Source organism: Molothrus aeneus, chromosome 5, assembly GCF_037042795.1.
Source record: "Molothrus aeneus isolate 106 chromosome 5, BPBGC_Maene_1.0, whole genome shotgun sequence".
NCBI lineage: Eukaryota > Metazoa > Chordata > Aves > Passeriformes > Icteridae > Molothrus > Molothrus aeneus.
Window position 1 is genome coordinate 60,631,049 of NC_089650.1, and position 25,437 is coordinate 60,656,485.

General features: G+C 38.1%; 1 protein-coding gene across 3 annotated transcripts in view; it reads right to left on the reverse strand.

Moving 5' to 3' along the window:
* Nucleotides 1–25,437, reverse strand: part of CACNA2D1 (calcium voltage-gated channel auxiliary subunit alpha2delta 1) — a 366,545-nt gene that overhangs the window by 298,875 nt on the left and 42,233 nt on the right. For all 3 annotated transcript variants that reach the window (XM_066550936.1, XM_066550937.1, XM_066550938.1), the window contains exon 2: nucleotides 15,068–15,149. In XM_066550936.1, the coding sequence (XP_066407033.1) occupies nucleotides 15,068–15,149 (82 nt within the window). The remainder of the gene's footprint in view (nucleotides 1–15,067; nucleotides 15,150–25,437) is intronic.

Genomic DNA, 25,437 nt, shown 5'->3' on the forward strand with positions numbered 1-25,437 from the left:
GTAAAAAATATGAAATAATTTTCACAGAAGTTTTAAAATAATAACTTTAAAAACAATTTTAAGGCTTCATATATTTCACTTGTGAAAATGTTTGATTGGTTTCCTTTGTTCAATTATTTCGGGTCTCTTTTTTTCCAGATTTTTTTAAACACTTGCTCTTTATTATTTCCTACTCAATGGTGAAAGCAATATAAAAAAACAGTATAAACCCTTTTCATTTGGGGTTTCAATTAAGCAAAAAATCTAAAATTTGGAGAAAGAATTGCAAAAATGCCATTTCATAGTAATTAATCTTTTACTCAACATGATAAACACTAGGCAAGCCATAAGAAAAGAAAATTCACATAGAGGCAGAGTGAAATATGTGTTCAATTAATGCAGGTTTGAAGCAGATGGATGCCAGGGATGACCTGGAGATTGCACTGACCAGATATGTAAGAGCAAGTGCTGTAGTGCTGATTCTCTTAAATTTTTAAGCCCTTAGAGAAATCTGGTTTCTAACAGGCTGTGATTGAGCAGCCTCGGTAAAGTTAAGGGGGATGTCATACTGCACTCACACAACCACCAACCAGAAAGACAAAATCTTATTTGACTTAATCACAGAACCACAGAATGATCTGAGTTGGGAGGGACTGTAATGATCATCTGGTACCAACCTCACAGCCATGGGCAGGGACACCTTTCCCTAGACCAGATTGCTCAGAGCCCCATCCAAGCTTTTCTTGAACACTTTCAGGAGCCCACAGTTTCCCTGAGCACCCTTTGCGAGCGTCTCACCACATTCACAGTAACAAATTTATTCTTATCACCCAATCTAAACCTACTGATTTTCAGTTTAAAGCCATTCCCCCTCACCCTGTCACTATCTGCCCTTGTAAAAAAGTCTCTTTCCAACTCTCTTGTAGCCATTTTTTGGTACTAGAAGGCCACCATAAGGCCTCCCCAAAGTCCTCCAGGATGAACAACCTTAAGTGTCTCAGTCTTTCCTCATAGGAGAGATGTTCCATCTCTCTAATCATCTTTGTGTCCTGCTGGATTGGCTCCAGCAGGTCTGTGTCCTTCTTTTGCTGTGCTCAATGTAGAGCAAAGTCACAGTAAGCCATAGTGGTAATGAATTGAGAACCTGGATGGAAAATTTGTACTTTTGTCCCTGTATCCAGTTTGTTCTTCCAGAAAATGTTATAAACACCATTTTGAAAGCACTCACATTTTGCACACACCCAATTCCTATAGGGAAGTTATTCCTATATACCCAAGTTTGAATGCTTTGAAAGCTGCAGACTATCAAAGCATTGGGACATTTTCAGGAAAAAAAATAAACATTTTCATCTTTCTTCTCCAGCACCAGCTATCAGAGAAAATTCAAAAGTCTGAATCACATAACAAGGAGATCATCACTACAAGAGATAGGAGCATCATTAAAACTTTTATAACAGGCATTGTGGGTCCTACCACTAAGAAAGCCTGACTGAGGCTTGACAAATACAACTTGTATTTGTTAGTGATTTCAAGAAAATAAAATTCAGAACAACTCTCACCCAAAATAAACCCTTTGAGATTTACACAAGATTCACACACAGACCTGAATCAGTGACTTTCTTTCTCCCCTTCTTTGTTTTACCCCATGGCAAGGCTGGGAGCACCAATCTACCCTGCTTCTACTGCCAGTAAAAGATTTATCCTGCAAGCTCCTGAACAAACAGCATCAGAAATTACTTGGAACTTCACACACTTCTTTATTTTCCTAAAGTGTGAGACCTGTCTCAACTACCAAGGAAGAGTCTAATATTCATTAATTATTTAGGAAGTGTGTACATAATTTATTTGTTGCCTACTACCCTTTTCTTTATTTCACTCTAGCACTGCAGCAGTTCAGCACAACACTACACAGGGAAATACACACTTCAGGATACACACTTCAGGATTTGGCACCCTGGGACAAACTTTTCCTTACCCAAGGTTTCCACCTAGCAGTCTCACAAAATTAGCAAATGCTCATCTCAAATAGCCATAAAAGGTGTTATTGGCAAAGGTGTGCTCATTTGTCTTACAAAATACTATTTGGCAGGCTCCATAGCCTGTTAAAAGGAGTTAATTTGAGTACAATTTCTTAAATTGCTTTAACTAAATGAATGCAAGTTTATATTGGTTTTTAAATCTAAATTATTTTTTAGTACTTTTATCAATAATATTTTGCTACAAGATCTCCAAATTGCCAGTAAATCCCTGCCACTTGTCACAGAATAAAGCCTCATTGCATGACTAAGCAAAGCCTGTAAGGTCACAGCACAAAAATACTTTAATTCTTTTCTGAAGTCAATAGTCATGCACTTCTTTATTCAGAAAAGACTATATTAAAATTGCACATAATGAACTGCAAGGTTTTAGGGGAGAGAACATGATGGAGAGAGTCACATTAAGGTGAAGCAACACAACAATAGTTGAATGTGACAAAGATTAGAAAAACTGCCAGCTCCTCAGCAGAACGTGCCCCTCTCTGTTCAGCCTTCAAGGACATGTTTATAAATCTCTCACAAAGAGACATTCTCCTTGCTTCCCTCCAAGCTCGCCAGGGCAAGTCAAACACTTCTGCATAAATTGAGAGAGAATGAAAGACGTTATTACATGGCTCTTGCTGCATTGTGGCAGGCATTTGGGCTGGCCCTAGCACTGAAAATTCATTTAAACAGCCCTCATGCTGTATCACTCTCAGAAAAAGAATTATTTTCAACTGCAGTAGAACTCCTTTGCCTCTTTGTTTGCTTGTTTGCTCTGAACATGTGAGTCACCCAGTTTAAAAACAACAGAGCCTCTCCTTCAGGCAGTGGTAACTTGGCTGAGGGCCCAAACATAGGACATGAACATGCCAATCTCATTTCCATCACTGAATGCTTCCATGGACGTAGAAATCATATCAGCCAATGTCTTCAGAAGTTCAAACCCAGAATTTCAAAAGTTAACCAAAATCACTGTAATTTTTCCAGCTTTGGAAAAGAGAAAATAAATAGCTCAACAATTCCAATTATGCTTATCTGTACAAGGTAAATCCATGGATGCTTTTATTATTTCAATACTCCTTTCAAGACCACTTAGCTCAGCTGGGCTGAGACATCTCTGTCAACAACCACTGCCTTAGCACCAAATGCTTTTTTGTCAGCCTAGACCAGCTGGAGACTGCCATGATGGCAAAATCTACTGCTCAAAAATAGTGGTGAGCTTGCAGTAAAATCAACCAAAACTTTGTGCTGGATTTTCCCCCATGTCCTCTGAAATCAACCATACCAAACTACCAACAGTACTTGTGAAATCTTGACCTAGGATTTACAAGCTTGTGCACTAAAGTAATTAACATATTTAATTTTTTTTTTTATCCTTCTGAACAGAGTGAAACTTAAATAAATGCTGAGTAAAGTATTCTCTTTCTGCCCACTCCTCACTTCTGGAAAGGCACTCCCATTGCCAATTCCCCCTGGTCCTTCCAGTCTCTTGTTTTCCACCACTTTGTGGCACTACCAGGGCTGAGTGATCCAGACCTGTCTCACCAGGAACCTCTGCCTGTACCCTGGGCCATCAGCTCCATTTCAGTCCAGTCCTCAGCTGAAAAAAAAAGTTCATGTCTTACTGATATTTTGAGTAATGTTAAAATATAAATAAATAAATTATAGTTCTATTAATAAATATTCAATGTTTTAAAGAATAAAACTTTCTGTTTAAATAACTTTTTTTTAGCTAACAAAATATCAACTAATAACACATATATATTTTGTAATTTCAGTTTCTGTTTTTACCAATGCCATGAAGTTACATCATGATCTCATTTCTGAGAGAAAAGCAGAAAGAAGAGGTCATGTGACAGACATCTAAAAACATGGTAAGATCCTGGGAGCAGAAGTCAGAAAAAATAAATAACCACTTTCTAATTTTATATTGCATTACATTATATCATTATTATATTATATTTTCATATATTATAATATCATATATTATATAATATCTAACTTTTTTGTTATTGCAGATATTCTCCTTTAACTGAAATTTTAGTAGCCAAAAACAATATGATCTGCCCAGCCTAACAAAATTCTATCTATCTTCTTACTTGTGTATCTTATTCCCAAAGTTATATTAATAGTTTCTATTTCTATATACATGCCAGACTATTTTTCATTCTCACAAGACACTTCTTTTAATCAGAAGCAATTAATTGAGAAGCTCATTGAAAAGCACTCATTTCTAAGAAGCATTCTGTGTGTTCAAAGGACTAAGTCTTTTATAGGTCTCACTCTCTGCTCCATATAGTGTATAAATAAGATCACAGCTGCTCCCTAGCAACTCACAGATGCCTTCATTCCTGGAATTCATGGCAACAACACAAAGGAGGAAACCACCCCAGTGGTTCAGTGTAGCTGCTGCTTTTCAGAGTCACTTGCCTGGTCACTGAGTACTCTGAAGGTCTGGGATGACAAGTGACAGGGCAGCTGATGTGCTGGAAACCGTCACTTACCACAGTGGTGACGCGCAGGTTAGGGAAAAAAACAACAATTATCAGAGCAAGTTCATTCATTCCTAAGCAAAACACTCAGACTGAATTCTGCAAGGTGCTGGGACCACTCATGGCTCAGTTAACAGCAGAGAGAGGATAAGCAGTGCCAGAGTCAATGGGCTCACTCAGGTGCCTACTCAAAGGGAAGCACATAATCAGGCACACTTTGTAGGAATCATCAGCCCCTTTTGATTGTTGATAATTAATAGAGTAGTCCAGAGGACTTGCAAATTAAGCAGCAATTTTTGTAATTGCCACTTTGTATTTAAACCTTGATAAAACAAGAGTTCAGCTTTGTACTTCTACTACTTTACACAGGAAAAGCAGATTTTACATCCCTCTTTGTTAAGAAAAGGTACTTTAAGGTATTCAATTTTGTTTCCTAGTGATAAGAATACTTATTAAGTAACAAGAGGACATCATTTATTGGTTTCATAGCAGTTTTAACTCAGGCTTTTAGCTGAGACTGAGTAAGAACTCAAAAATGCCAATTCATGAGTACAAGTGGATCTTTCCTGTAACAGAAGAAGAACAATAGGAAGAAAATGTTTCACATTTATTCTGCACTTCTGGTATATCAGGAAATGGGCACTTATGTAATTTCTAAAAACTCACTTATTCATAGGAAATTTTGGCCTACCTTAGCTATTAATTTGTCATCTAGCTAGCAATTTGTCATCTACTGACTCTCTCCCCAAAATTAATTTTAAATATCGGAATTTAACTTGAGCAGATTTTTTTTTTTTTTTTTTTTTGCTTTTTACTAACCACAGGACTTAGAAAATTATTAACTGTAATGTTTGGGGTTTTGTTTGGTTTAGTGTGTGATTTTTTTTTTTAAAGAAAATGTTTAATTTTACTCTCAGCTTCTACAAAAAAATCTGAATATAAGTACCATTAGGACAGAATTTATTACTGTTGAAGCCAACAGAACATTATAAATTAATCAAGAATGGTGCTTTGATCAAAGATTACCCAGATCAGCAAACAGTAATTAAAGCTACAGTAATATTAGGCCGCCTCTTCCCTTGAGCTTGAGCAAGCTTTGTTAATGCAGCCACCTATTCTTAGTGACTTACAGCTGCTTTTGTTTGCTGGAAGAAGGAAAGCTTCAAAATGTCAGTTTATTGCTAAGGGAGTAGAGTAGAGTATTTGCAACTGCAAATAGCAAATGAGGCTCCCTGTGTTTTGACAACCTCTTAATTTCCATTTGGATTACAAAGAAAACGTGCAGATATGTATTTAAATTTCTCAGCTTGCATTTTTTTAAAGTGATTTCATTTTCTGACATCTCATCACTGGTCAGCAATGTGTAAACTCAATAGAATTTAGTTTGGATAATTCTACTTTTAATGCCTGCAGCTTTGGTATTAGGTTGCTCACAGAACATGGCAGTGGCAGTGGTACACCTCAAATGGGACATACATTGTTAAAAAAAAAACTGTGAATAACTTTGGGAGTCCCTAACCAGGCTAAACCATCCCATACATTACTATAACTCTGTTAAAGGGACTCTGACTCCTCAAGAAATATCTGAAATGACCACATTTCACTGTACCATACCCTTCATAATTCTATTCTAAAAATAATCCCGACCTCCCTCCCCTTCACCACACCCCTCTCAGGGACAGCAGAGTGGTGTCCCCACCTTAGGAATGACAAATGTGAATAGTATGCAATAGCCTATTTATGCCAGAAAGAATTCATGTGTTTCAGAGGCTGGCTTCATGGACTCACTCAGCCAAACTTTCTGATACCTATTTTGTTACACATTTCTAAGTTAATTTTAAAAGCTAAATAGAGTTGCTCTCTTTTTATCATTTTTCCCTTTTTTCCCTTAGAAAAACGACATAAAAAACTGTACCTCAGTGAAAAACTTCATTTGTAGACAACCAGAATGACCCATAAATACAGCCTGAAATCAAGGAAGTTTCAGCAAATATAAAACTGGTGACTCAATGAGGATAAAAGTGCTTCAAGAACTTCAAAATAGTTGACGTGTTTGAATTTCCATTTCAAGATTATATAAAAATGTAGTTTTGGTTTATGTGGGTAAAAAGTCTTCTCTACTTTATATTTCAAAAAAAGTTGCTTAGTATTTGGTTTCACTGAGGACAACAAAAAGAGACAAAAGGAGAAAAGAAAGAATATAACACATTTCTGAGTTTTGAGATCAGTCATTGTGAACCTCTCTGAGTAGCACAATTTGAATGAATAGAAGACTTCTTTATTTCCCAAATTTAACTCATTTAAACACTTGCCTTCCTTTCTTAGTGCACTGGAGAGTACACCCAAGATATACAGGAAAGTATAGTTACACCAGTTGTGTCTGCAAGTGTTGTGGTATCAGTTACATTTTACATTTTCAGGGATGAAGAAGGATGGACTGCACAATACATTATTATTTATATGTCAGAAGTATCTTGAAATTCAGGGTCAAAATAGTGACAAACTCATCAGAATCTATGGCATTCATAACATTTCAATCAAAATTTTCATTTTCTAATGAAATTCAAACTTACAAAGTCCACAGCCAGGACCTCCAGAGCAATGTTCACCAAATATAATAATTTGGGTTGTTATTCTTAAAATCAACTATCTTAAAAAAAAAAAAAAAATCAGTTCTTGCATGTCTTCTTATTACTTTTCTTAATCATAAAACTCTCCATTACTTCAACCTTAACAAGGGTGAGTATAGCATATTTTGGAATGTGTCCATAAATCACCTAGGTCCATCTGCTAGCTCATCAGAGAATAGCAGGAGCTAGAAAATTCTTTGCCTCTGGGTCAAGCATATACAAATCAAATCCAACTTGATACATACAGTAGTTAAAAATAAATAAATAAATAGATAAATAAATAGATAAATAAATAAATAATAGAGCTAGTAAAAATAAATAGAATATTCACCTCCACGTATCTATCTGTTTAATCTTTTCAAATTATAAATCCAAATTTTTATAAAGCTTTTGCTAATGCAGTCAATTTACTTTATGAATGTAAAGAAAGAACCACATAAATATCATGCCAATCATTGAGAAAAATAGTAGAAATGAAAGTGTTTACTGCTAAATTACCTGCCAAATCACTTTCTTTAGCAGGAATTGCAGGCAATTACTACGACAATAGGGAAGATTTTCCAGATCCAAGTCTTACATGAATTTTAGGTAAGCTGTTAAAGCCTCCCCTTGCACAGACCTCTACACAGATAATGAATGAACAAGACAAGCACTATATGAGAGCCTCTCTAGGTCTGTCAGTGGTGTGTCTGTAGGGCTTCTAGAACAGAGCTTCTAAAACTAATTAAGCTAAAATCTGTAGAACCCAACAGAAAGTTACTGCAGGTTATAATTCCTTCTGGCAGAAGGAAGCTTTCCTGAACATCCCTGCTCCAGGGCAGTTCAAATCAGAGATCAGTCTTTCTTACAAGCCATTCATCTCAGTTAAACTCCAGAGACTGATCCAAGACCTGGAAAGCTGAAAGTGTGGCCTGGGAAGCTGCTGCCAATGTGAGTGCCTGAGCAGACTCAGACCATCTGTGCATGAGCACACAGACCTCACTCTGAGCAAGGGATGAAATGTGCTCCTGCAGGATCTCAGCTGGGCTGTTCACTAAAGAACAGCTAATTATTGTAAAACAACATTCAAAAGACAAAATAAATAACAATCTTCTGACAATTGCTGGTGGACTCATTTGGTGAATGAAACTCATCACCACATATCATACACCCATACCTCTTTTTCTTTTGTAGGATGAAACAGTATTATTAGTGTCATATATTATGAGTATTAGTATTATCTCAGTAGGAATATTATTTACAGGCCAATCAGCCTATATGGATTCACTCTACAGCTCCTAATAACAGCATGCCTTATGAACATCATGCATGGATTGTTTTTGCAGAGATTTATCAAAAAGCAAACAGATTCAGGGAGTGGAGTTCCTTGGAATTGCCTCTATCTGATGCTTCGTTCATTTCTGCCATTGCCTGAAAAGGTTACTCTGCACAAGATGGCATTTTTCTGGTGTAACAGCCATAGAGAAGCTCCAGTGTGTTTGTCACATCAAAGCTCTTTACACAGACCCACATTTTTTAATTCAGTGTTTCTGTAAAAGAGGATTCTCTTCAATCAGTTTGGAACAGACAAGCTCATGCATTGCTCTAAGGCAGATTCTCTAATCCAAGGCCTTCCTGTCTGGGTACTGCAGGGTTCCCCTCCTTCTCTCTCCCTGTGCCTAGAGGTATTTTAGAGCTGGAGTCCAGAAGCATACTTGTAGTAGTTTATTAGATTAAATGAGCTGTCAATTAGCTTAGTCATGAGTCTTTGCTGTGAACATTCTATGTAAAAATGGAAGTTGTGCATACTTTCATGAAAATGGAACTATGTACTTACTTAATTCTGTACTTCAGGAGGTTCTTCACCTTTATTTTTTTTTCCTGTATGTTGAGGTATCTAATTTTTAGACCAGAATGTGTCTTTGTAAATATTTTTGTCTTTTCAAAGACCAAATACTTACTGAGAAATGCAGCTAGTGAGATCAATCTCAAAATTTATTTTGCTACATGGACTTTACAGTAGCTACTGTCTATTCTTTTTTTTTAATTTATGTATTTCTAACAGTCTATTTGCTCTGTAGAAAACATGTATCCTTCACACCAGAGCATCTTCATAATGCCTGAATACACAGAGAGTTCATGGGTAAGCAAAGTTACATGAACCTTCTTAAGCTGAAATGACAATTACATGACTATTTGTTGCTGTTGTTTTTGTTGTTTTGTTTTGGTTTTTTTTAACATAATACTTATAAAACCAAGAAAATATACTAAGTTGTGCTTTGTTGAGAGACAGTTAAAGAAAGAAGCACACAGGACAAGATTTTCCTGTGTGTCCTGTATTCCTGCTTCCAAGTCTCAAGCTGTACATACAACACCTCCTTATAAACATTCCCTTTGCTCTTTTAGGGGAAAAAAATCCTTAGGAAGGACTAAGGACAGTACCTTCTTCAGCTGGGCAACTACAGCAGCAACAGCTTCTGCTTTTTGTATAAAAATCTGTTGGGGTTCCTTTTTAATACTTTTTACCTGCTTGGCTAGTAAATCAAATGTTGTTAGTCATGATTCTTAGCAAATGTAAATTAGTGTAATCCACTGCAGCCAGTGGAGCTCTGCCAGTTTTCAACCAGCTGAGTATTTTGGCATCTTGAGTCCTGACTTCCTGCCTTGTTGAAGCAATCATTGCATTACTGTAATGGGGATATTACACTGGTATTACATCCAAGTTGGAGTTCTCCCAGATCTCACCTGAACTCATAGTAATGTCCAAAAAAGCAGGATTTAAATATGTGCTTTAAATCTATTTTTGGAAGACTATTTTGAGACCATTCCCAGAGAGCATCCCAGAACCAGAGAATGTGCTGAATTGGAAGAGGCCCACAGGGATCATGGAGTGCAACTCCTGGTCCTTTGCAGCACACCCCAATCCCACCATCTCTCCTTTGGGCATCACAATAAACAGCTCTCACCTGCCTCTCCAGCTCCTTGTTTCTTCTACCCCAGTTATGCTACTTTGCAGGCTGTGGATAAGAGTAGCCTCAATGTAAAACTCCTAATTTTAAGGGCATCTAAACTTTCTTTTGCAGTTTTTCTTACTTACAGGCATTAATTATATTGCTGTCATCATTGCTAACAAGAGAAAAGGTATTATGATGAAACGTGCATCAACACAAACATATTAATATTTTCAGAGGCAGAATCACTACTGAATAAACTCCCAAATATTTTGTCTTTTTTAAACACTATGTGGAATATTCATTAATATATTATTGTTTATCCTTGCTATTCAGGTATTTTCAAAAGTTGTGATTAGTGAGAGTTGCAATGACTGCATTATATATGCAAAAACAGGAGAAAGAGTGGTTAGTCACTAGGACAAGATTGTGATTCCAAATCACTCTAAGAAAACTGTCAATGAAGAAAGAAAAGGGAATCCTCTTCTGAGGAGATTCTTCTCCTTAAATATGATTCCATGAAATTTAGTATATGTTGAATTCAAACACCTTAAATACAAAAAATACTTTCCCTGGTTATCTATGTCCACCCTGCAGATTAAATTAGACTCTTACCAAGGTACTGATCTCAACAGGACAGCTATCCCCTTTTCACATACCTCATCTGACTTTATTGGCCATCTATTTTTTTTATTATTATTATTCCTCTGTAAGTACACATTACACTCTGAGTTTTACATCCTTTCTGTTGTAGCATGTCCCAGTTGATACAGGCACCATACACAGCATGGTGTATGAGTATCACCATCCAATTTCAGCAGGCTTGGAGCATCTGCCCATACATAGTAGCACCATATCACTTTGGAAGGCTGCAAGCATCTGCCCTTCTTGTCCTTTAGCCCAACCTTTTATACCCCCCCATGTTGATGCACTGCCCCTGTGTGCCCTCTGTTCCCCTTGGTGGTTGGTAGCACACCTGGGCACTCCCTGGCTCATTGCTGTCAGTGCTGCTCACCTGCTGCTCACAGCTGTGCCCACTGGGGATGAGGCTCAGCCACAGCCCCATCCCAATTACCACAAACTGTGCACCTACACCCTTCCGCTCAAAACTTCTCCCAGTCTAAAATCAAAATAATTGAGAATTAAGGTAGTACTCCTATCCCACTTCCTCATGGTCATGGAAAAAAAAAAATTGTAGTTCTGCAGAAGAGACCATTGTTCAGTGTATTTCCTGCAACACAAAGACCCCCAGACATCCAAGGCATATCCAAGCACAAATAGCACTGATGAACCCCCAGATACTTTCAGCAAATTATGGGAGCACCATTAGCATTGCAGCTAATTGAAAAAGCTCTGGTTTATGTTAATTCACTCAAGATGAGAACACATTAATTGTGCTACTTTGAGAGCTATCTTGGTCACTTTAGAGATCTACACAGAAGACTTAATTGCACAAAGCAGACACAGATCCTGACTTCAGCTGAATCACTGGGAATTCTTCCCCTGACTCTGGGAAAGATTGACCAGGCTGTGAAATGGTTATAATCTGTTACATGTTCTTGCTAAGAGCTTTGAGCTTTAATCTCACACTTGGCAAAATTAAAATTAATTTTCCCTAGAACAAGGGAAGACATTTCTCCTACCAATCTGATTATTACAGTTTTTGACAGAAAGTCTTATTTAATATTTTATAATAGGAGCAATCTGCTCCTTCTTTTTATATTATTCATTCTGCTTTTAGAGAGAAAAGAGGCAGAAAACCCAAACAAATTATTTATTTTTTCAAGTTTACATGAAGACTACAGATTTGGTCCAAATAATTCTGGAGCTGGAAGAAGAAATAAATCAGAAAAAAAGCTGAAAATTCAATCTGACTGTAAGCATTTTTAAAGCTTGAGCATCTGAAGGCAAATTCTGTGAATAAAAGGGACAAGCATGCAGGCATGCTGTTTTTCATGTCTTGTAGTCTCAATTTTTCCAAGATTGTGGTTCATTTCAGAAAGATCTAACTAAATGTTAATAGGCAGTAAGCAAGAAAAAAAAAAAAAGATATCATTCAGAAATGGGCAAGTGACAATAGCCTGCAAACAAGAAGAGAGTGGGAGAGTGCATGGGTTACACCTTGCAGGGCTTTGTGTTTTCCCTTGCAGCCAAGAGAGCTAATTAAAACCTCATGTCTAGAAAAAGGCATCATGCACGTAGGTCAAACACATGGTTTTGATATAGTGGGATATTTTACATGGAAACATCCCCCTTTCATGCTATTAATCCTGGGATTACAGCACATATCGACCATCTTGTGAACATCATCTGAGATAACACTATTTCCTTGAAGTCTATTGTAAATTCTGGCTTTTCAAAAGAAACTTACCTATAGTATTCACACACTCATGTTTTTGTTTTTGTCCACATGAACGTCACTGTGGCAAAGCTGGTAGCACTACAGATTATTAGGCTTTCCCAGTAGTTTTCATTATAAAACTGTTTAGCAGCTTGCAAATTTGCCAAATATTAACAACAAAAACTAACATTTTCCTCAGGGGAAAAAAAGAATGAAACATCAATCTCTTGGCTTTTCATTATCTATTTTACTATGTGGTCCTTACACAAGAAGGCATAGCAAAATGGTTGAGACATTAACTCATTGTTTTGGTCCAGTTAGAAACCCTGTGTAACTCATTTTCCTGTTACCTATTCATTGTAGATTAAAACGTCAATGCTGTGTTTTTAAAGATATATTTAAATCTTCAGTGTTAAAAAAAAAATTAGCCTGAAAAGGACCAGCAGATCACTGCAGAGATTTAATCAGCTAAATTGCTGAGAATGCAGGTGTATTTTAACTCAGAAACATCACTCCTAGAGAATGTCCCATCTCCTCTGCAGCTCAAGGTCAGACTTGGCTGTGGTCTCTCAGGTCTACACAGTGGGAGAAGGAGGAGAGGAAAACTGAATGAAGGACAAAGGGCAAGAGACTGAGATATGGAAACAGGATATAATAGACTGGAAAAGGGAAGCAAAGAGTAAAGAGAAAGTGAGACTGGAAGGGAAGGTGAAATAGAAAAATCATACAGGAGAAAATTACGGGTCTGGGACTGAGAATGAGTGATGGAGGGAAATGTGAGAAAGGGGAAGAGAAATTCCTGTGGAGGAGAAGAGATGAGAATATTGTGACAGGCTGGCCACACACACCTGGACAGAATGTTTTGGAAATGCTAAGAAAAAAGAATGAGTTAAGAGAGAGGTGCTGATCTGGAAAAAGCTGAGGAGAAAGATCCTAAAATAGAGACAAGAAACTAGTGTAAAATAGAAAGGCAGACTGGTGAAGCAGCAAAGACAGGAGCCGAGACAGAAACATAGCATAGGTTGAGGAGAAAGACAGCCAAGCAACACAGCAGGAAAGGAATGGAAAGCTGAATGGTGAATCAGTAGCAAGATGCTGAATGGAAGGGGAAAAAGAGACACAGCAAGTGCAGAACAGACCAGATCACCTAAATTAGATAAGCAAAAATGGACTTGTAGCAGAAAGTCCCCACCAGAACCTGGAGACTGATGATTTGCAATTCTTTTTGTTCTCTGTCAGCAGATACATGTGAAATCCTCCTGCAGAAACTCCAATGACAGTTCCATGCTTCCAAATCTTTCATTTCCTCAGGAAGCTCAAGTGCTAGGCATTTCTGTGTTGGAAACCAATGCTTGTACAAATCTGATGACTTGTGTTGGGATTTCAAGATTTTGTTTTCAGTTTTTTTATGGTTTTTAAAGATTAAAACACGCATCTAAAGCATCTGCCTTAAATTGTGTTGCAATATGATGCAGTCAAATATTAGGAAAGGCCAGAACTAAAATAAATTCTGCAATCTTCATTTATGTTCATTGTGCATGCAGTGACATAGCCCTTCCTTTTATAAGACAGTGGTGATCTCATCTGAGCTAATGGACATCTGAGCTAATCATCCAACCCCCTCTTAGAGCCAGTAAAGACAAAATGTCCTTCTGGGACAGGATACACACAAGACATGAATGTCTGAGCAAAAGGTCCTTAAGGTCAAAGGAATACATTAATACACAATGCTAAATCTGACAACTTCACACATTATTTTTTTCTCTGTGTTTCTCTTAACACTTCAAAAAACATTTGAAGCTATCTGCTCAAACCTCTGCTATCCATTTCATGGATCATTTGGAATAATTTTTTGAAAACCAAATATCAAGGCTTCACATCCAGTTCCCCAGCACCAGGGGCTTTTGCTGGCAAACAATAGCTCAGTTTCCTGATGCAGCAGCAAAATTCCCTTCATCTTAAATCAGACATCCATCAGTTCAAAGAAAGAGCCATAGCTCTTGTGCAGGGATAGGGAGAGGGAAATGTATGATCATATGGTTGTATACTGGATTGTGATGCATACATACAAAATTGTATAGGCAGTGTAATTCTGACATGTTCTTAATTGTGCCTTCATTTTTCCTGCAAGGGCACATGTGTTGTCACCATCTATGAATAAAAGAATAACACCAAAAAAAATCTCAATGAGAGATTTGTAAATTCTTCTCTAAAACAAACAACAAACTTGGTGTTAAATTGAACAGCTGAATAAAAGTAGTTTTCATTCTCATCTGTGTTTCTGCTAACCAAAGCTGCCTCATTTCATGAAATATGTGTCAGAAAGATAGGTTCCCTTGTTAATAGAGAGCAGAATTCTCCACCACTGTGAATGGTTGCTTCCTGGATACCGTATTTGACAAACAGAACATAAAAGTGCTTGCTTCAGTGGAAGTGTTGCAACAATGGCAAGCCTTCTGTCTGATACTGCAAAGCTGATTAAATATTATCAATGAGGAAGCACTGCAACACGGAGAGTGAATTGATGGATGTCTGTTCTTCATTTCTCTCCCAGTAAGCACTGCAGAGTTTAATCCCCCAAAACCATTTTTGTATGTTGGGATGAAATGATGGTAAAGCCTAGAAGGTGCAAGCCCTTCAGTTTCTAGCTACAGCAGCCTAGGACACCTCTTCTTACTTCAGCAAGCCGGTCCACCCCACTTGCAGTTCGTGCGAGCGTCACGAGATCTTCTTGCATCTTATCCACCCATGCTTTTATCCTGCAGAAAACAGAAAAGAAAACAGAGGCATCCAATCAGACAAGTGGAAATGGCATACAAGCATATGGCACAGAAACAATAAAAGGGATAAAGTTGAATACAAAACATAGAAGAGTTCTCTTTGAGGTTTTTCTTCTATTCAGCTTTGTTGACCAGAATCTGTTTATACAGCTGTCTGTGGTGGCCACCATGCTGTGCCACCTGTAAACCCAAGAGTGCCATCATATCTCTGGAGCCAAGCTACAGCAAAGATGCCCACAACAGAGCTGGCACACTCCCTGCCAGGACAACCTGCCTGCCCTGCAGCTCACTCCCACAAATGCCTCTCCTGAGTGCCCCAAGGTCCTTCTCCCAACAGACAGTGAAGAGAAAAACAGCAGCTGGAAGCAGGCTTACAAACCACACTGGATTTTCTGGCCTGTAGCCTCTCTTCAAGGAAGCAACAGCAGGGCAGGCAGCAGTGGCCACGAGCTCTTTTGGAAAGGCACGTTTGCTCCTGGCTGCTGTCACCAGGGAACAAGTGATTTGCTGCTGTGCCTGCTCTGCTCCCTGTGCCCAGTAAACCTGACTCTCTGGAAAAGCATTGGATCCAACACAGTTTCTGTGCCATGTCACATCCTCTAGCAGGAAAGGAGCCATGGTGAAAGTTTATTCCAGTAAGATCCATGTTCAGAAGATTGTCTTGCTTGCCAAGCCAGAAATTTTCACGTCCAACTCAACTCTCACATTATCCCTGCCATTATGCCAGCTTTCTGCTCTGAAACCTAGAACAGATAAACATATTTATCTCAGCCATTTCCCAGCCTTAATCTCATACCCCAGGGATGACAACTTAGATTAATTCATTAATAAAGACAGAAAAAAAGGAAGATTCCATTTTTGCTTCAAAATGGAAAATTTGGAAGACTAAGAAAGAAGATGGAAGACTGATTTTACTCCTTTTTTCCATGGCTTTAATGAATACATTTTCTGCTAACCCACAACCAATATCTTCAAAGAGTACCATCTCTATTATGGTCTCAAGTTAATTATTTTTTATTAAAGAACACTTCCTCATGCTTCCTTCACACATGAAAAATCATATTTGCATTGACTTCAGCAATTAATTCCATTGTTAGTGTACTACTCCCAAACCTTCCCTTCTATACTTTACTTTCCAAAAACTGAAATAAAATAAATTAATTTCCTGGTTCAAGTCTCCACAAAGCCCTATATTATACAAACATTTAGTTCTATATAGAAATCAGTTTGTTTAAAACCATGGTGCATGTTTACCATGGCTTTAAGACCATCACCTGCATCTATGTGAAGCGTATTGACTCAAAAGCACAAGTACAAGCACAAACAAGAAAATGCTATCATTTTCCATTTTTAAATGGTTTCCGTTTTTCTGAGTGGAAGAATGAAGTAAATGAAAGGTGGAAAAGTGAAACCCATTACCCAAATGTGTTTTCAAAAGCATAAAATAAATAATTGAACACCCTGAGATTTTTTTATGATCCATTTCAGTTATAAAATTGTGGGTGTTATTTCTAACAGGAGTCAATAGAAAAAATCTGGGACGATTGATTTTTAAATTGACTTTTTCCATTTCCTACTGCTTTATATTTTTACTAGATATATTCCTCTCTGTCTTTAAACAAAACTGGAACAGTGAAGACACATATTAGTTAACTAGTTAGTTACTTAGCTAGTTAGTTACTTAAATTTGAAATTTTGGAAGCAGCTGAACTTAAAATCACTAATTACTTACTATTACTTGTAAATGAAATATGAATCATATTTTGTCTTTAACATGAAAAAATATTTATTTTTCAATAAATACTTATATATTGTCTAGAACTCCAGCCTCCACACAATTAGCCCACACCTTGCCTTTTGAAATTAATCACCATGACTAGTTTTTGGTTTATTTTGGGTTTGGTTTGATTTTGTTTTAATCAGTGTTTCAGCTAATTTTCTGCTTCAATGTCAATGGGAAAAGGCATGTCCCGAGCTGACTCACTCTCTCCTCAGCCAGGTGAGCTGAACCCATCTTCTAAATATCTTCTAGTGGAGCTCTGGTCAACTCTGATTCCTAGTCCAAATTCTCCAGCTTGACTTTTAGTCAAGTAAGGATAGAATTTAAGTCTGTAAACTGTAATAGGAGGAAGTACACCTTCTTCCTACCTTAATGGCAATCTCCATCCCCAGCTGTAACTTTAATGTAAATTATAAGGTTTCTTCCAATATATTCTCTATATATTTACCTTAAGATGATTTTCTTGCATATTGGAGTCAGTCTGTTAGACCTCCTGTAGTGAAAACTGTCTTTTTTTTTGCTTTCCTGTACATCAGGGTGAAAAACTGTCACAGAATTATGGAACCATAGAATAGTTTGGGTTGGAAGGGACCTTTAAAGGTCATCCAGTCCAATCCCCCTGCAATAAGCAAGGACATCTTCAACCAGCTCAAATTGTTCAGACGGCAAAAAGCAATAACATCGCAAGTGTTGAGCTAGATTACTGTCAAAAGCAGGAATGATAAAATTACATTCTGACTTTGAGGAAGCTCAATATAATTCCTCTTGCTTTCCCACAAGAATTTGAATATGATTAGTAGTATTTATAAAGTCTAATGTCAGGATTTCTGTATCTCCATTTCCTACCTTGCTACCAGACAAAAGTGTACATTTGAGACATTTCATGTTCCACATAGGCTTTTTTCTCAAAAATCAACATACTCACATTCTATAACTTTCACAAGAAAACTGCATCGAGTATATAAAATAAAATGTTTTTTCCTTCTCTTTTCCAGTGAAGGATTTGTATTATCTCATTGTGGTTTTGGGTTTTTTTTTAAGTGTGTCTTTAAAACAAAATAAATAAGGGCCTTTAGGCACTGAAATGCCTGTCTGGTGCTCCTTTTAACTGAAGCCTGCAGTGCAATATCTGTCTGACAGCTGCTCATGGTTAGAGTTTATTTAACAATTGGAAAGCTGTCACAGCAAATGGGAGTCCCCATGACTTAAAGAAGAAGCAGCAGCAATTTTTTTTTCTGCAAAGGGCACCAAGGGAAAGCCTGTACAAAAGGCTGGTTTGTTCCTACCATTATTAGTTTGGCACAAACATTGCAATGGATGTATCACCTATTGTAAGGTGATTATGTTCTGCAGGACAATTGACTGTAACCTCCTTCTTCCACACACAAGTTGTCCCTGCATGAAGCAGTGACAAAAGGAGTGTGCACACGCCTTCCTACAGCAACTTCCCGGTGATCTGAGTGATGGAGGGAGCTGTCTGATCAAAGATAGGCAGACACAGGTCATTTACTGGGGCATTAGAAGGTACAACCTTGCTCCTGTCACCTGGGCTGGGATCAGATTGATGATAAAGTAGCCAAAACACTCAAGAGCCACCAACCACATTACATGATAAGCCAACTTATCATGTAATGAATACATGAAACAGCTACTTTGACAGCACAGGAAGATTTTGTTTTCTTCCTTTTCTTTTTGTATTGTTCTCATTTTTTTAAAGCAATTTTATTTGCTAAAGTCAAAGGATTTTCACAAGTACACCCCTAGCCACACTACAGGTAGAACTGAATATAGCAGGTGGTAGACTAAAAAATCTTTATTTTAATTTCATTAAAACCTATTTTCATATTAAACCTGTACTTGCAGAACAGAGCACTGCTCAATTTCAAGGGTAAAAAAACCAAAATATCTTGATGCAGAGTAACCTGGCTATAACTATAACCTTTTTTTTTCCCTACTGAAACTGATGCAGTATTTTTCTGCTGACTTCAAGGAACATAGATTCATGTAATGATATGCCAGATCTTTCTAGACCACTCACACTAATTTAAGGTCCATTAGCTGACTTCTGCTTGGATAATACATTATAATCTAAAGAGGCAAGGTTAAACCTTAACTGTGACAATTGAAGTCATGTGGTATGTTAGAGATCCACATCCAGTTCTCTACAGTTAAGATTACATTCAGCTCAAGTTCCTTTTTATATAAAAATAGCAACAACTGAAGTAATGAAAGCTGTCAGTAGTGAGAGGAAGAAGTGTTTTCAAAATAGATCAATATTTCTCTGATTATCAGAAAGGAAAAGAAATACATAACACACTGCTCCTGATTCAATTGAAAAGTGATGCTCAGAAAATGAAGATAAATGATATTAGTTTCAGAAACTGGGAGGCAAAGCCTTGCTATATTTTTTCAGCCTAACCCCAGTTTATTTTCTTGCTCAGAAAAAGCCTTCACCGTCAGATTTAGATGTTTTTTAGAAGATTTTCTGTTAGTGAAGCAGGGGGGAAAGGCTATGAAATTATCATAGCAGCAGGCTTCACAGCCATTCTTTGTCACTCTTAGGCAACACCAAAGGGCAAATAGAAATTCTTTTAGTAATTTATAGAAGGCATGTGAATGGAAGTTACAACAGAATTACTAACATTCTACCAGAAATTACCCATGTTCTGCATTTACACCTCTCACTGCAGAACTAGTGATTTTAAATAGCACTGTATTTTTTTTCATGACCTAAACTGACAGCACTCATCTTTCAGGTATGGGGACAAACTGATAGATTTATAGACAACCAGACTTTTGAAGGCGAAATAAAGGCAAGTTTTGTGAAATACTGAAGAAATTTTCATCATGTACCAAAATTCCACTGATTCTAAAACAGAATTAAAGGGGCCAGATATGAAGAAACTGATGCAAAGATAACTAAAATCCCTTAGAGATATTGTTATCACATCAATCTCTCTAATGTCCACTGTCTCCATAGCCAGAAAATGAAAAGAAGAGGCATATATAATTTATATGTGACATTAAAACACAAGAAGACAAAACAGTCCATCTAAGGTTTTGTGAATTTTCTAGATCTTACTACAGTGTTTGTAATAGTCCAGTTAAATTGCACAGTCCCCTAATCACAGAGGGGATTCAGCTCACCTCATCCTATGACTTCCATGGTTATGAACACCTCAGTGTGATGTACAGTCCTCCAATACTTCTTTTTTTTGTTGTTTGAAAGTTTGCTCATGTGCTATTTGAAGGTATTTGTAACTATAAAGTAAAAGTACTATACATAGTAAATTACAGTTTGAAATGAAGTTGAGGATTCAGAAATTTAAGTGAAAAGAGGTGTGTTCTGCAAGTGTTGAAGATCCTCCTTTTATTCCAATGCAATAGTGTTACAGGAATACATATATATATAGATATATATATAGATATATATATAGATATATATATATAGTGCTAACTATCACACAATTTTGTATAAATGTTTGGAAGAATGTTTGTAAAAGCAAAGCAAAGCAAAAAGCAAAGCAAAGATTCATCTATTACATTTTGGCTGTACTGAGTGAGGAAAATATAGAAGCTATGTGATCTCTGTGCATAAAAATGGATGCACAAAATCTCCTGCATCTTATGCTCCACAAGAAGATATATTTCCCTAGTTGGCAAGAAGAAATATTAGTACTTTGTTTCTTTGCCCTCTTTGACTGTCTTATCTTCCCAAGTGTGACAAGCTGTTGGCCATGCAAGGAGCTCCCAGAGATAAGATAGCCTCAATGATCAAGGCCAGATGGCCCCTTTCATTCTTTCCTGATTTCAAAGTGTAAAACCCTTGCTTGGAATAGTTGTTTTACATTTCTCAAATGGAAACATTTGGGAAGAAAGACATAATTTCTCTATCATATCTGTTATTCTGTAGACAGAAAATGTCAATGTAGACAGAAATCTCTTCAGGAAACATTTGTTTCGTAGTAGCAGAGATGCTAATGTTCAGTTTTGGGGGTTTTAAGCTTTTAATTTATGTGGTTAGGCCATCCAGTCACACGAAGGTATAACATTTTTCCATTTTTTTTTCCCCCAAACACTCCTTCTCTAAATGAACATAGTTTATCTCCATCATGGTCTTCAGAGAACAAGTTCTCAGGAGCATTCCCAAATGACTGCTCTACCAACTGGTCCTTCAAGGACTCCCCCTGTACCACAGGTAATTAGGAACAAGGAATCCAGCGATGCAGCATTGGCACAGACAGAAGGAGAAGGAATGGCCCTTTGACTGGGCCAGCAGCTCAGGATCTTTAAGTTCCACCACTGACTTCCATGAGAAAGTCAGCAAGTCAATTGTTCGTGACACACAAAGGGCAGATCCTTTTCTGTGCACTAATTTTTGAGAAAATACTGCTTTGAGAAGAATACTGAGTCCCAGTGCCAGGTTTCAAGATGGAAATGGTCAGCTGGAATGGCACCACGAGCTGCTTAGCCTTTGCCCCACTGCCCACAGAAGCAGAAACCTTTCTCCATTCTCAGCCAGGACCTCTAGGCCAAACTAACTCCTTCACCCCAAGATCTCTTTTGGATCACAGCATGAATAGCTGGTTTGCTCTCACTCTCCAGCAAAACCTTGCCTAAATACCTCCATCAGAACGCATCACAGATGGATCTGGGAAGAGCCCCCTCTGACCCAGAGGCTGGACCCGCTGACTGCTGCTGATTCTCACTGAAATAACCTCTCCTCATATTTCAACTCTTCGTCTGCAACTTCACTTTACATTTTAACAAGTGTGTAGCAGATTCTTCAAAGCACCCAGATGTTAAGCAGAAGTGATGAAGTAATTCCTTCAATATGGTGTCCACTTTGAAGAGCATGGTCCTATTATTTTACAACCTTGTTCAGCATGAGCCAAGTGCCTAAGAGGTGTTTAACTACACACGTTCATAATTATAGCTTCTGCTTCACAAATATTTCCCCTTACTCTGCCAAAAGTGTTCTTTAGCGGTCTAAAGCTTCCTAGCAAATAACATGAAAAATATCCTCTCATGGAAATTACAGTTGCACAAAATATCATTTAATAATTTAAGATCAATCTTCAATGCAAGCCTGACAGAGTCAGCTGCAAAATTGCTATAAGCTGTGAAAAGGACTCCTTAAAAATTATTATGTTTTAATTATCAGAGATTATACTGCTAAAACAGTTCAACAGAGAAGACATAATAAATTTTCAGCTCAAATGACTGCCAGTAGGGCTCAGATATGTTTCATTAAAGGCTTTTACAATAAGATATACATGTAGTACCATTTATTGCTTACCATTGAAAAAGCAGTCAAACTTTCCAAATCTAGTTACCATTTTTGTGACTGAGAAATATAAATCCAGAATGAAGACTCCCTAATTTGTTTCTAATCTGTACCAGATTAAAAGCAGTCATGTAATTTTAAATTGAAATGGTCTAACATCTGGCCAAGGATATAGATCTCACAGAGGAGCAGGCATTGCTGGAGAAACCTGGATGTACTTACACCCACCAGAGATCCCCTAACTAAAAGAGCAGGTGATATGCCTCTCATCATCTCTTTGCTTCAGCTCTGATAACTGGTATTTAAAGAGTATCCAATGCAACTGGACACTCTTTAATGCAATCTGGTCTCAGTAAAATCTCTCCAGTAAAAACACAGATATTTCACTAAAATTATACATGCAATGTGGTAAGGAGGAGACTAAAATTGAATCTCACATACATCACTGCAGTTATTCCAGTACTTTAACAATGGAATCTGGATTAGAAGCAAGTCCTTATGCAAATTTAGATGTAAACGCTGCTATTTTTGATGGTTCTGTATTATGTGGCAAATCTGTTAATAGCATAATGCCTTTGGAGAATAAAAAAGCATGTCTTAAAAAATGATTGAAAAATAAATCTCAGTTGTAATGGAATTTTACAAAGTGCTTAACAGCACAATTTTGCTAAGACATTTCAGGCAAACAATTATTTTATCAGTAGTGTTTAACATATCATACTCATACTTTAATCATAATTTATATTGAAATTACTTCTTCCCCACACTAATAAGCATTACATTTTAACACTAGTAAAAAAAAAAGGATATTAAAATATGATACATTTGATACCAGTAAAGAAAATATTAAAGGAAAAAAAACTGAGATTCATACAAACCAGGAACATATTCTTAATCACGTATGTGCACTGATTCAGCTGCATGCGTATTTAATCTAAGCCACCCAATTTATGCCCTAACCACTTCAGAATCTTGTTTTCACTCATATTTAATGCAGAAGCTAGCTGCACATATGTACTGGACTTGTCTGTTCTTCATACTGAATAAATTGTACAGGCCACCACAATAAGACACATAGATTTATCTCCTTAAAGCCTGCAGTTAGTTTGATCTGCTGTTTTGGTTTAAGTTATACTTACAGAAATGCCAAGACAAGCTTTGAGGGAAATGACCCTGTGTTCACCTCCTTATGTCATCACCTACACTTCTGAGAACTGAACAGCAAAGCTTCCCCTGAGTTTAGCAACACATGGATGCAGTCTTCAATCAGTGTTTCTCACTGACTTTCAGGGAATTGAGGTATAAATCAGCACCCTTATTAAAAAAATAAGTTTGTTTGTTTTTCAATTTTTTTGTGGGGGAGGGGAGGTTTAGTGGGAAAAATAGTATTAAAGTACTTTGCCTCTCTTAGAATATATTAGGCAAGTGCAACTAAGGCAATGACAGCATCATCAGGGAGCTGAGTTACTCATTCCTCTATTTTTATCTGATTGTCTGATGTAGGCTTTGGCTGTAGCAGCGAAAGTCCAACACCCAGGACTGACACTGGCACCAAAACCCTGAAGTACCCAACCTGTGCTTCGCTGCAGCAAGGTACAGGAGCAGGTGAGTAATTTGCCCTATGCAAGTCACACTAATCACAGAACTGAAGCACACAGCAGAACTGGGAGGCTGCACTCAGATCCTGGACACCAAGTCTATTTTTTCTGAGTTTGCCACTTGCCTAAATGTAAAAGTGTGGTGGTTTGACAGGAAATGTGTTTTTTGGGATGCTGTGTTTTTGGCCAATGGATATTCAGACTTTAATATTGGCATTTAACCTGGCCATTGGGACATGGACACGCCTCTGAGAACACAGGGTTAAAAGCAGAGCTCTCCCCTGGGAGGGTCCTCTTGGGTTTCCGGCGGGAAAGAGTTCGGGTCTCTGCCCCGGCCCAGCTGCTGGCTGGGCAGGGGGAGGGGAAAGCCATGTGGCCGGGAGAGGTAGGCCTGAGCCCGGGGGTGGAAGGGTGGAAGAGAGAGAAAGAGAGAGAGAGAGACACCGGGAGCCATCGGGCAGCCCCCCCTGAGAGACACAGAGAGAGAGAGAGAGAGAGCGCGCCGCTGCCTGGGACTGTAACCTTGAGACTTGATAAACATGGGCCTGTGCTGGCAGCACGGCTGGGACGGAGAAGAAGGGGGGGTTCAGCCGGCCGCTTGTAGGAGCTTTTAACCCCTTTTTGGAGAATGAGAACTTTACAGAACATTGACCTTTTCTAGAAGATAGAGTGGAAGATGAGGAAGGAAATGGGCCAGTGTGAGAGAGGTCTGGGTGAGCGAGAGATAGTAGAAGAATAGAGAAGAATCCTAGTGGGAAGAGATGATGGAGTGGCTTTTGCTGGACTCTTTTTGTACAGCCATGGACAGAACCATGTTCCTTGTGATACAGAGACTGCATTCTAGGGGGAGGCAATGGCCTCAGAACCAAGAGGGTTCAGTGTTGATGCCCCTCGGCCCCAGGGGGTGAAAAAATATGGGGGGGACAGGTGTCCCAAAGGAGAGACTGTGGGGACAGGTGTCCCAAAGGAGAGACTGTGCCTTTTTTGGATTGGGACAGAGCATCCTTAAAAGACAACCCTAGAAGCAGTTCTGGTCCGTGTTCAGTGGTGAGAGCACTGGACATGAAAAGGAAGAAGTCACGATGGCAGATGCACTCCGGGCGGTGCCACGAGTGACACAGAAACACACGAGGCTTCAGCTGTGTTTCCAGGAGAAGCCCATGGTACAAGAAGGACTCCTCTCCTCTTGATGAACTGAGGATTGATTGTTTGAAGGGTGGTGCTGGACTGAGAGTTGGTGATTTGAGGAATAAATGTATTGTGTTGGAAATTTGGTGGAGGGAGGAGGAAATGCATTTGTGAGGTTTTCATTTTCCTTGTGTGTGTGTTCCTTTTTATCTGTAGTTGCACAGTAGTTAATAAAGTTCTGGTTCCTTTTTTTTTCCCTAAGTAGGAGCCTGCTTTGCTTATTCCTGGTCACATCTCACAGCAGAAACCAGGGAGAGGGTATTCTCATGGGGGCACTGGCATTGTGCCAGCGTCAAACCATGACAAAAAGCTAAAAGTAAAAATTGAGAAATTTTTAAAAACAAGCAGGTGTTTATTCTCTCTGAAAGATAGGCCATGATTGTATATGGAGAATCTTCCTTATAAATTTGTATG